General features: G+C 46.0%; 1 protein-coding gene across 1 annotated transcript in view; it reads right to left on the bottom strand.

Moving 5' to 3' along the window:
* The window catches only part of LOC115079620 (talin-1-like), a 480,705-nt gene that overhangs the window by 278,252 nt on the left and 189,999 nt on the right, over positions 1-12,454 (bottom strand). The window contains 1 exon segment of the mRNA XM_029583330.1: positions 10,135-10,302. Within this exon segment, the coding sequence (XP_029439190.1) occupies positions 10,135-10,302 (168 nt within the window).

Here is a 12,454-nt window from a genome sequence, read left to right as displayed (position 1 = left end):
TGTCACCCGAGGTTTCTGTATTCTGAGGCAGCCGTGGGCGGGATACTGAGTCTGTCTGTCTACACTAGGGAAAACTAAATTATCAGGTAAGTAATTTCTCCATTTCCTAGCGTGTAGCAGATGGAGTCAAGACCAATGGGATGTACAAAAGCTACTCCCGAACCGGGTGGGAGGCTGCCCGTGGCCCACTTAGTACTGCCCTTGTAAATGCTGTGTCCTCCCGGGCCTGAACATCCAGGCAGTAGAACCTCGAAAAGGTGTGAATGGAGGACCGTGTCGCCACCCGACAGATCTCGGCAGGTGACAGCATCTTGGTTTCTGCTCAGGACACTGCCTGGGCTCTGGTGGAATGGGCCTGGACTTGTAGAGGTGGAGGCTTCCCTGCCTCTACGTAGGCTGCCTTGATTACTTCTTTGATCCAGCGGGCTATGGTTGCCTGCGAGGCTGCTTCCCTTTGTTTCTTCCCACTGTGAAGGACGAATAGGTGGTCCGTCTTTCATACAGATTCCAACCTTTCCAGGTATCGGACTAGTAGTCTGCCAATGTTAAGATGGCGAAGAAGGCGAGAGTCTTCCGAGTCCCTATGCTCGTCTGAAGATGGCAGTGAGATGGTTTGGTTTAGATGGAAATGAGAAACACCTATGGAAGGAAGGAAGGAAGGGACAGTGCGTAGCTGTATGGATCCCAGTGTGAATCTGAGGAATGGTTCCAGAGAGAATAGTGCTTGAAGTTCAGAGATGTGATGGGCTGAACATATTGCCACTAGGAATGCCGTCTTCAAGATTAGAAGCCGTAGGGATAGCCTGAAGGAAGCTCCCACTAGGAGTCTAGTACTAGACTGAGGTTCCATAGGGGTACCGGCCACTTTAGTGGTGGTCGGATTTGCTTGACGCCTCTCAGGAAGCAGGAGACGTCTGGGTGTGAAGACAGACTGATGCTGACCACTTTGGCTCTGAAGCAAGCCAACGCGGCCACCTGAACCTTGATGGGATTGAAAGACATCCCCTTCTGTAAGCCGTCCTGCAGAAATTTCTGTGGGAATTTTGACTGTCTGCATAAGTATGTCGCGGTCTTCACACCAGGCTTCGAATATTCTCCATATTCGTATGTAGGTTAGAGACATGGAGAACTTGCGTGCTCGGAGCAAGGCGTCAATCACTGCCCCTGAGTATCCACTCTTCTTCAGGCGCATCTTCTCAATGGCCAGACCTTAAGAGATAATCACGTTGGGTCTTCGTGGAGGATCGGTCCTTGCTGGAGCAGATCCCTGTGTGGAGGTAGAAACAGGGGACTCCCCTCCAGAAGTCTTTGCATGTCTGCGTACCACAGCCTTCTTGGCCAATCCGGGGCCACTAGAAGTACTAGCCCCCTATGGTGTTCTATCTTGCGGATGATCCCACCCAGTAGTGGCCATGGAGGAAAGGCATAAAGCAGGTCTTCCTGTGGTCAGGTCTGGACGAGGGCGTCGATCCTCTGGGATTGTGGGTCTCGTCTGCGGCTGAAGAAGTTGGGAACTTTGGCGTTGGACCAGGTTGCCAGAAGATCCATGGCTGGACTTCCCCAGCGATTTATCATCAACTGGAATGCTGTGGTCGACAGCCTCCATTCTCCTGGATCTAGACTTTCTCTGCTGAGGTAATCCGCAGTGACGTTGTCTTTTCCCGCGATGTGTTCAGCTGAGATCCCTTGCAGGTTTGCTTCCGCCCACGTCATTAGGGGGTCTATTTCCAAGGACACCTGTTGGCTTCTGGTTCCTCCCTGGCAGTTGATGTAGGCCACTGTTGTGGCGTTGTCCGACATGACCTACCGATTCTCCCCGGAGTCTGTGACTGAATCACAGGCAGGCTAGTCTGACTGCTCGGGCTTCCAGTCGGTTGATGTTCCATCCAGACTCTTCCTTGTCCCATTGCCCCTGGGCCGTCAGCTCCTGGCATTGGGCTCCCCACCCTCGTAGGCTCGCATCCGTGGTAAGCAAGACCCAGGTCGCTGGGTATAGCCTTACTGCCTTGCTCAGATGGTCTTCTTGTAGCCACCATAGGAGCTGGATCCGTACATCCGCCGGTAACTGGAGGCGAACAGTATAGTCCTGGGACATCAGGTTCCATCGTGACAGTAGGGAACGTTGTAGTGGTCGCATGTGAGCCCTTGCCCATGGGACGACTTCTATGGTCAATGTCATGAGGCCGAGGACTTGTAGATAGTCCCATACCGTGGGGCGAGCGCCGTTCAACAGTTTTCTCAACTGGTCCATCAATTTCCTTCTCCTTGTAAGGGGAAGGACAAACTTGTCTTGTTGGGTGTCGAACTGGACTCCCAGGTATTCTAGTGATTGGGAGGGCTGTAGGCAGCTCTTGGTTGTTTTGACGACCCACCCAAGATTCTGGTGGTCACCTGACAACTTTCTTCTGGAGATTTTGCCCTGATCAGCCAATCGTCCAGGTACTGGTGTACGAGGATTCCTTCTTTCCTCAGTGTCGCTGCCACTACCACCATGATTATGGTGAACGTCCGAGGGGCAGTAGCTAGTCCGAAGGATGGCGCCCGGAACTGGTAGTGGTGGTCCATGATCACGAAGTATAGAAAGCGCTGGTGGTATCGTGATGGACGCGGATGTGCAGATAGGCTTCTGACAGGTCCAGGGAGGTCAGAAATTCTCCCGGCTGTATTGCTCTTATGACCAAACGTAGGGTTTCCATGCGGAAGTGTGGTAACCTCAGGTAGCGGTTGACAGACTTGAGGTCTAGGATGGGCCGGAACATTCCCTCTTTCTTGGGGACGATAAAATAGATGGAATAGTGCCCAGTATTTTGTTGGTGCGTGGGCACCGGTGTTATAGCCTCTAGGGAGAGCAATTTTGTCAGTGTGGTTACCACTGCCGTCCTCTTGGAGGGGGAGTGGCAAGGGGATATCACAAATTTGTCTGGAGGGATGCTGTGGAAGTCCAGATAGTATTCCTCTCAAATGATGGTTAGGACCCACTTGTCCGACGTTATCTCGACCCATCTTTGATAGAATAGGGCAAGCCTGCCCCCTATGGCTTCTTCCTGTTGATGGGTCTGTTGATTCTCATTGTGGGGTTAGGCTGGGGCCTGGACCTGAGCTGGCTCCCCTCTTATTGTGTTTGTTCCGAAAGGACTGGCCCCTGCCTGTGGGGCGAGGTGCTTGATATGTATTCTTGTAAGGTCTAAAGTGCTGTGATCCTCTGCCCTTGGATGTTCGGGGAGAGGGGCGATGGCTTCTTTTGTTCTTGTCCTCCGGTAACCGAGGTACTGGGGATTCGCCCATTTGTCGGCTAACTTCTCCAGTTCATTTCCGAACAGGAGGGCTCCTTTAAAGGGCATTCTTGTGAGTTTCATTTTGGAGGTTGCGTCGGCTGACAAGCTTCGGAGCCAGAGCTGGATGAAACGTTCCTGGCTGAGGTACGCACCAGGTCAGATGTCGCATCCGTGAGGAAGGATATCACTGGTTCTAATGTTTTGATGGGCGTGGTAGCATTCCTGGCAAGAGATAAGCAGGCACGTGTCACCACGGCATAGCAGGCCGCAATCTGTAGTGACATAGCTGCTGCATCAAATGACTATTTAAGGATGGATTCATGACATCTGACCTGAGCATCCTTGAGTGATGCTCCTCCTTCGACTGGAATGATAGTGCACTTCGTGACAGCGCAGACCTTGGCATCCACTTTGGGTAACACCAGGAGTTCTTTGGCTGAGGGTTCCAGTGGATATAGGGCTTTTAGGACCTGTTCTCCTTTAAAACTGGCCTACGGCGCATTCCATTCCAAGTCGATCAGTTGCTGTACGGCCTGCAAGTAAAATTAAACAACCAATTATCAGACATATTCACAATAGACACAGGAGTTCCATACGGCTCAGCATTCTCGGCAACCCTATTCAACATCTACCTCCTACCAATATGCACTCTCTTAGAAAATCTGAACATGAAATTTTTCACATATGCCAATAATATTCAATTTTACATTCCATTCGATAAAACCTTTGAAAGAACTACAGCAACCTTAACATACATGAGATCAATCCAACAAGAACTTTCTCTTCTAAAACTTACAATTAATACCAATAAAACTGAAATAATATGGCTAAGAAGAGACAACAAAAATCTCAAACAACCCACTCTCAACCTTGGAACAGCCAACATTACAGCCTCAGATTAAGTCTATGACCTTGGAATACAGACAGATGAAATCATCAACATGAAAAACCATATAAGTAAAATAATGAAATTTGGGTATTCCAAACTCAGAATCTTACACTATCTAAAACCATTATTTACCTTCCAAGACTTCCGCACAGTTCTACAAACTTTAATATTTTCGAACCACGACTATTCCAACTCACTTCTGTTGGGCCTTCCCAGAAGCACTATTAAACCTTTACAACTTCTCCAAAATGCTTCAGCAAGACTCCTTAAAGGAATTATAAAATTTGATCATATTATCCCTTCTCTAATCAACCTTCACTGGCTTCCAATAAAGTTCAGAATCCATTACAAAGTATTATCCCTCATTTTTAATATTACACACAACTATGATCCACCTCCTCCAGGAATAACAATAAAAAGCTGCAACCCACAAAGAGATCTCAGACCTCAAAACAAAAATCTTCTTACAGTTCCTTCAAATCTGAACACTCATCTAACCCAAATAAGAAAATTAATGTTCACAATAGCAGGACCTAAACGATGGAACAAACTACCCATAAAACATACCATATTGGGTCAGACCAAGGATCCATCAAGCCCAGCATCCTGTTTCCAACAGAGGCCAAACCAGGCCACAAGAACCTGGCAATTACCCAAACACTAAAAAGATCCCATGCCACTGATGCAATTAATAGCAGGGGCTATTCCCTAAGTAAATTTGATTAATAGCCGTTAATGGACTTCTCCTCCAAGAACTTATCCAAACCTTTTTTGAACCCAGCTACACTAACTGCACTAACCACATCCTCTGGCAACAAATTCCAGAGCTTTATTGTGCATTGAGTGAAAAAGAATTTTCTCCGATTAGTCTTAAATGTGCTACTTGCTAACTTCATGGAGTGCCCCCTAGTCTTTCTATTATCCGAAAGTGTAAAGAACCAAGTCACATCTACTTGTTCAAGACCACTCATGATCTTAAAGACCTCTATCATATCCCCCCCTCAACCGTCTCTTCTCCAAGCTGAACAGCCCTAACCTCTTCAGCCTTTCCTCATAGGGGAGCTGTTCCATCCCCTTTATCATTTTGGTTGCCCTTCTCTGTACATTCTCCATCACAACTATATCTTTTTTGAGATGCGGCGACCAGAATTTTACACAGAATTCCAGGTGCGGTCTCACCATGGAGCGATATAGAGGCATTATGACATTTTCCGTTTTATTAACCATTCCCTTCCTAATAATTCCTAACATTCTGTTTGCTTTTTTGACTGCTGCAGCACACTGAGCCAACGATTTTAAAATATTATCCACTATGATGGCTAGATCTTTTTCCTGGGTGGTAGCTCCTAATATGGAATCTAACATCGTGTAACTACAGCAAGGGTTATGTTTCCCTATATGCAACACCTTGCACTTGTCCACATTAAATTTCATCTGCCATTTGTATGCTCAATCTTCCAGTCTTGCAAGGTTCTCCTGTAATGTATCACAATCCGCTTGTGATTTAACTACTCTGAATAATTTTGAATCATCCAAAAATTTGATAACCTCATTCATCGTATTCCTTTCCAGATCATTTATATATATATTGAAAAGTACCGGTCCAAGTACAGATCCCTGAGGCACTCCACTGTTTACCCTTTTCCACTGAGAAAATTGACCATTTAATCCTACTCTCTGTTTCCTGTCTTTAACCAGTTTGTAATCCACGAAAGGACATCGCCTCCTATCCCATGACGTTTTAGTTTTCTTAGAAGCCTCTCATGAGGGACTTTGTCAAACGCCTTCTGAAAATCCAAATACACTATATCTGCCGGTTCACCTTTATCCACATGTTTATTAACCCCTTCAAAAAAATGAAGCGGATTTGTTAGGCAAGACTTCCCTTGGGTAAATCCATGTTGACTGTGTTCCATTAAACCATGTCTTTCTATATGCTCTACGATTAGATTAGAAATAGATACAATTACTTTAAATAAGAACCTGTTAATACAATATTATACAATGTAATGAAATGCAATTTATGTGAACTGCTATGATTTTCTGTTGGAACGATGGTATATAAAAAGCATAAATAAATAAATAAATAAATAAATAAATAAATAAATAAATAAATAAATATGCAGTAACTGCAAAAGCATCATCTATATAGCTTCCTTTTCTGAATAGTGTGACAAGGAGAAACCATAAGGCATCTGAAATAGGGGAGAAAAACTCCAGAGCACAGCCATCCCTGATGACTCCTAATACCTACAAATCCAAAGTAATGTGGATCTATCTTCCGGTAAAAGGTTGACAATCACCCATCTAGCCCTTGTACCAGACAGTGGCCTCTCACACATTCATTGGAAAATCTGGGAACTTCCCCCTCCCTTGAGACCATCTTTACCTCCCAAAGGAGTGGAACCTACTAAAGTGTCTAGATCACTGACCACCTGCCAACCTTCCCAGTATCACACACTTGGAATCCTTAAAGCGGTTCCTACCTGGAACTGTTAACAACGTCTTCTAGAGCTTGTCCTCAGACAATCTGGGAAATTTTGATTCCCTCATGGTTTCACCAGCTATCCTAGATCTTCTCCAATAGGAAGATTTCTCATGAAGGAATGCTGGGCCCACCTTGTCTTAAAAATTGAATCTGCTGTCCAGTTACATAGCCACAGCAAATGACGGACAGCTACAATGAAAATCATACTCCAAGCTGAAGCCTGCCAAAAAGTACACCTCCAATTCCATCTGAGCCGCATCCTCCAAGTCCGTTCCACCACATTTCAAGGAACTTTCCTCTATGAGACAAATACAATCCAGCCCTAGCAACAATACCACTGCACACAACAGCCTGCGGCCCAGGAAGCCTGCTCAAGTACAGCTTCCGTCTTCCTATCTTGAGGACAGAGTTCCCTTCCACAGGAATATAAGCCCTCCCAGTAGCATCACAAATGAATGCTTCCATCTTAGGAATTTTCAGCTTTCCTTTTCCTAAACCAGGAAGGGATATACTCTCACCACAGTCTTACGCCTTTAAAATGTATCTGTGGACTATCCATTACTCAGAAATCAATGCCATGGCACAGAGATCTATTCCATGGAAACACTTTGGAAGGTTTCCTTAAACTTGTTGTTATATCGTCTTCTTCAGAGTTAAATTCTCTTTTTTCTTCTGCTACGTTCAGCATCCTTAGGGACTGTAAAATTATGGAAAAAAAGTTCCTCTGCATGGAACAATCAGACCATAGCTGAAACCTCATCTTCCCTAGGGCAACATTCTCCTCCTACAACTTTCCCTTTAATCCTTAAAGCCTAAAATTGATGGAAATGCCTCCACTCCCAATCCTCCTTTCTTCAGTTCTGAATTTCCAGAAGGAGAGATTTCAGAAGGAAAAACCTCGGAGCTGCACTCAGCTCTATAGAAAAAAGGCCTGATACAAACACTTCACAACCCTGTACAAATACACGTGATTCCTTCAGCTTCCTAGACATTTCCACGTAAAGAAGAGCTGTGGATCAGACCGCTACAGCATCCGAGACCACCAGAACCAGCGTAGGAAGCCCTTGCTCTGAGCTACTCCATTCTCGCGGTTCCAATATGGCTGCTGCTCCTGCCACAGCAGCATATGCTGGTGGGAATGACCTGCTGAGAACCCCCAACAATATAGCCCTTCAAGGACAGACAGCCCCATGTGCTTCCCTTTCTCCCCACAAGACTTCCTGACAGAGCGATTCACGTATGCTGTAAACTACTGAGTGCCTCACATGCTTCTATCTTTGCCTCAGCCCTCAAACTACAACTCACCTTCAGATGGCAAGCCATTCTTCTGCTTTCTCTCTCTCATTGTTTTTAAACAACTTTAACAAGCAGCATGAATCAGGCACAACCACAGGGTTCAGGAGAAGAAATAAAATACTTCAAGGAAAGCCATATTTAGTCTTTTTTTTTTTAAAGGCGTAGAGACTACAGAAGAAGACTGAAAAAATGGGGAGGGAGAGGAATAATTCCAGAGACCATAGCCGGGAAAAACCCTGATCCAATAATAAGAAGCACCATGGTTTGCTGGCTGTGCTCAACCGAGGGAGGGAGTTTTCCCCTCAGGAGCTGCCCATCCAAATTTCTATCTTGTTCATCAGGCCTAACCAGGTCTCAGCTCACAGAACGGGATGCTTACCTAGTATCTGCTGGAGACAGAGAATACTGGCAAGCCAAGGTTAGCATGGAAGCCTATTTAGGGTGACTTCAGCAAGCCTGTTAGTCTCCGTCTGGGTCTGCATAAATCCATGTGTCTGGACTGGTCTGGCCAAATGAAGAGGCATTCCTCATTTTATCATACTCTCCCATTTTATAGTTTACCATAGTATTTGCCCTCCAGTGATTATGTCAAATTTAATAACGCCCTGTACTGTAAACTAGAAATATTACCCTAGAACAAACATTTATCTCCACTAGCTACTTTCAGGAAACCTGTAAGAAGTACCTGCTATTCAGACTCTTCCATGAAAGAGCTTACTTCTTGCCAGCTGGTATAAAAACAGCAATCAAACACTGATGCAGTGATTCACTGAGCATCTTCTCCCATTCTGGGGGCAATATTCACAACCTTTTACTCATTCACTTTCCAGTGTCACCATCAAACTAATTCCAGACATTTCTCTTCCCCGCCCTCTGTAAGCATCCATCCCACACTGTATACACAAACTCTTAAACTTGCAGCCTTCCCAGTGCTACTCCCCTTCTCATACTCGTGCATGTATGTTTACAATCTTTCTCCGGGCTTCTCTGTCATTAGTACCACTGGGGATTTCAGCTTGTTCATGATCATGCAGTCATTCTTGGGAAGTGATGGAGGGTCCTGTTTGGAGCTTTGGAGATCCTGACGCACCGTGAAACCCTAAATACCACAGGCTATAACAGTTATCTCGTTGGATAAGTATTTTGAAGAGAGGGCAATTTTACTTCCAGAGGGCAATATTCAAAGGCCTTTAGCAGGACAATTCACAAGTTTTCAACATCCCCAGTACTTATCTAACTAAAAGCCAGCCAAATAAATAATAGGCATTTCAGGGTCATTCTGGGGTGGAGAGGAGTTAGCTGCCATCCTCTGGTGCAGATGTAAAGTAATCCAGGGTCATGAATAGTCTGCTATTGCGACAGCAGCACTGAAAGCCACCGGGCATAGTGCGACCCTGATACAAGGAGGGGACTCTAAAGGTACCGGGTGAGTGGGTGAGGGGAGAGCAGGCAGCATTGATTGTTCATTTTGCCAAACCGGTGAGGGGTCAGGAGATCCCTATCATGTTCCTTTCTAAATTGTACCTGGAGAGGTTTGGGGGTGGGGTATGGAAGTCAGGCTACAGGCCCGCGTCTCACTTTTTTCTTCACTGTACCACCTACCCAGCTAATACAGATAACACAGCCGGCTAAGGTCATCCAGCTACCTTTAACTTTGAACCTAACCTGCGATATTGAAAAGTTAGCTGCTTAGATTTAAAGTTATCCGGCTAAAGGTGGCTGGATAACTTTTTTTTCGGGAATATTCTCGCTGAATATCCAGATAAATGGGCTGGGTCAGTTAACCATTCAAGCCTCTTGTGAATATTGGCCTCTCAGTATTTACTGAGCTTTGGTTTGTTTCTCAGATACAGATCCCTCACGAGTCTCTTTGTCAGCAAGCTCTCTGTATTTCCCCCCATCCAATGGGCAGAATTAATGACAATATCAACAGATCACGTTAATGGCGAGGGGTGAGGAGAGGAGAGGAATAATGGGAGGGTGCACTGTGGAGGGAACTGAGCACAGGGAGATGCCGTGACCGATGATGGGGAGCCCAGCATTAAACCTAGGTCTGGCTCGTGCAGGACTGCTCTTACCTTGGCACAGGCGACCCGTCACGAGGTGGAGGGTGTATGTTTTGTAACCACCGAGATGACCTAGAACTGCGGGACGGGACAGCCTGGGCTACCAGGATCTGTTCTTACCTTGGTGCAGGCGACCAGCTGCGAGGTGGACAGTGCGCACTGCGTGGCAGCAGCGATGACCTGGGACTGCAGGACCGAGTCTTCTGTCTTCTGAGCCACGTTTTTGGCTTTGAGAACAAGGGCAGCTGCAGCACTGGCGACAGCTTTAGCCAACTGCATGAGCATGTCCTGCAGGGAGAAAGAGGATTTAACTCTCCAGAGACATTCACACTTCAGCGAGCACCAACACCGACATGAAATATTAATCTCACACCTGATCCAGGGAAAGGTGAAGCTAGGAGCTTCCTCTACCATGTACACAGAGAAACAGGTGAACCCAGTCCTCACACACACCCCCACCCCCGTTACGAGCAAACTTAGATCTCATAGAATAACACAAACCAAGGCTGATGCATCTCAAACACTGACATCTACACATAAGCAAACCCACAAGCACAACACTACAAAAACGTAATATATACACATAAATAATGACGAGATTCAGTGATCCCAGAACAGGCCTACAAGATGATATATACAGAGAGACAATCAGATATATGCACACAAACAACCACATACCATCGCAACTTCAATCAACTAAAAATACACAGCACTATATAGAGGGGCAAGCTCAATAAAAGAAAGATCTTCAGTCAGCTTTTACATGAAAACACAGTTACTTACCAACAACAAATGCTGGCGGACGCAGCCTACAATCAGACAACGTTCCACTCCCGTCCACACTTACACACAAACGCGTCACTGCATCTTCAGTCAGGCCAATACGTAAGCACTGCTCATTTCCAGCAGCTGCACCACCACAATACAACTTCATTGATATCATTCAGTGATTAAAGTAATCAGAGACCAGGCCTGCATGCACCAAATTCATTAGTTCTCAGCCCTGGGTGGGTGGATTAAGTCACCTCAGAAAGACCCACGAGACCCAAAGGAAAAGGAGGAGGTGAAAGGCCAGCACACGTGGCACAGCTTTGTGTGACAGAGATGCTGACAGCGTCTGAGAATGAATCCAGAGTCCTTGCTATATGAATAACTAACAAGCAGAGCAATGTGAGCCCGCGCTCCAGTTCTGGGTCACAGCTCAGCTCACAAGGTGTGCACAATAGTGCAGGTGTGCCGTGACTGTTGTATGAAAGTGCAGCTCTTAAACCTGCTTCTGGATAGGAATAGCACAAAAGTGCACTCCAGCACTGGCAAGCAAGTGTGAACATGCACTTCCAGTCAGTGTGCAAAACTAGGCAACAGTGAAAATATCCACTGTACACTTGTGGACAGGAGTGTAAATGTGTATGTACTGCTGATCTGCAATGATCTATGCTTGTGTATCATAAACACACTCCATGCTCGTGTGCGGTCATATAAACACGCTCAAAGTGCTGTGGTGGGATAAGCTAAACTGTGAATTCAGTGCACAAGAGTGTGAATATGCAGTAAAGTCACACGCACTCCTTTTGTGAAGGTGTGATAATGTAAATATACATTAATTGCTAGTGTGAAAACAAGTAACCTATGCCTGTCTATAATATAAATGTACACCCCATGCTTGCATGTAACAGTATAAACATACACCCATTGCAAGTGTCTGATAGTGTAAACATACACGCAATGTGCGTGCGACTGCAATTTTACACCAAGTCTGGTGTACAACGGTGAAAACATAAACCTCGTGGGAGCAAGTTCGTGCAAACCTCCTGATGGTGTGCAATAACCTAAGCTTATATTTGCTACTGGCGTGCAAGGCATAGGACTTTCTGGAATGGAATCACCAGCAAAATTTAAGAAAGGCCCCGCAGGCTGAGAGGAAGATTCCAGTACCAATGGCAGCCCACAATCAGAGCAAAGGAGAGGGAGAGCAGCAGGAAGGGGAGAAATTATTCTCCCAGGAGGGGCTTCCTTTACCGTCTTTTGATCAGAGGTGAAAACAGCACGAGTACCTCGGATCGCAGAGATCTGTATAGGAAATTCACAACAACAGAGCTAACAATTACTGTGGATTGGTAAGGGAGGCACAGGGTCAAGGTTTACAAACACAGTTAGATGGTGGGGGAGGCACCAAGACACAAGGGTTACCACAACTGGATGGCACATGAACATACTAGGTCAAGGTCTGCCATAGCTGGACAGCAGGGGAAGGCATTGGGATAAAGCTGGATTGGGTGGTGAGGGCACTGGGCCAAGGATCTGTGGCTGAACAGGGAAATGCACAGGGTGAGATGTTACAGGTGCGGGGCAAGATGGAGGCACAAGGAATAAAGCTATTGTGACTGGACTGGGGGAGAGAGAGAGAGAGAGAAAGAGCCACAGTTACAGCAGTTAGATG

This window comes from Rhinatrema bivittatum, chromosome 1 (assembly GCF_901001135.1).
Source record: "Rhinatrema bivittatum chromosome 1, aRhiBiv1.1, whole genome shotgun sequence".
In the NCBI taxonomy this organism is placed as follows: domain Eukaryota; kingdom Metazoa; phylum Chordata; class Amphibia; order Gymnophiona; family Rhinatrematidae; genus Rhinatrema; species Rhinatrema bivittatum.
Note: the sequence above shows the minus strand (reverse complement) of the source record. Positions and strands in the feature narration are given on the sequence as shown.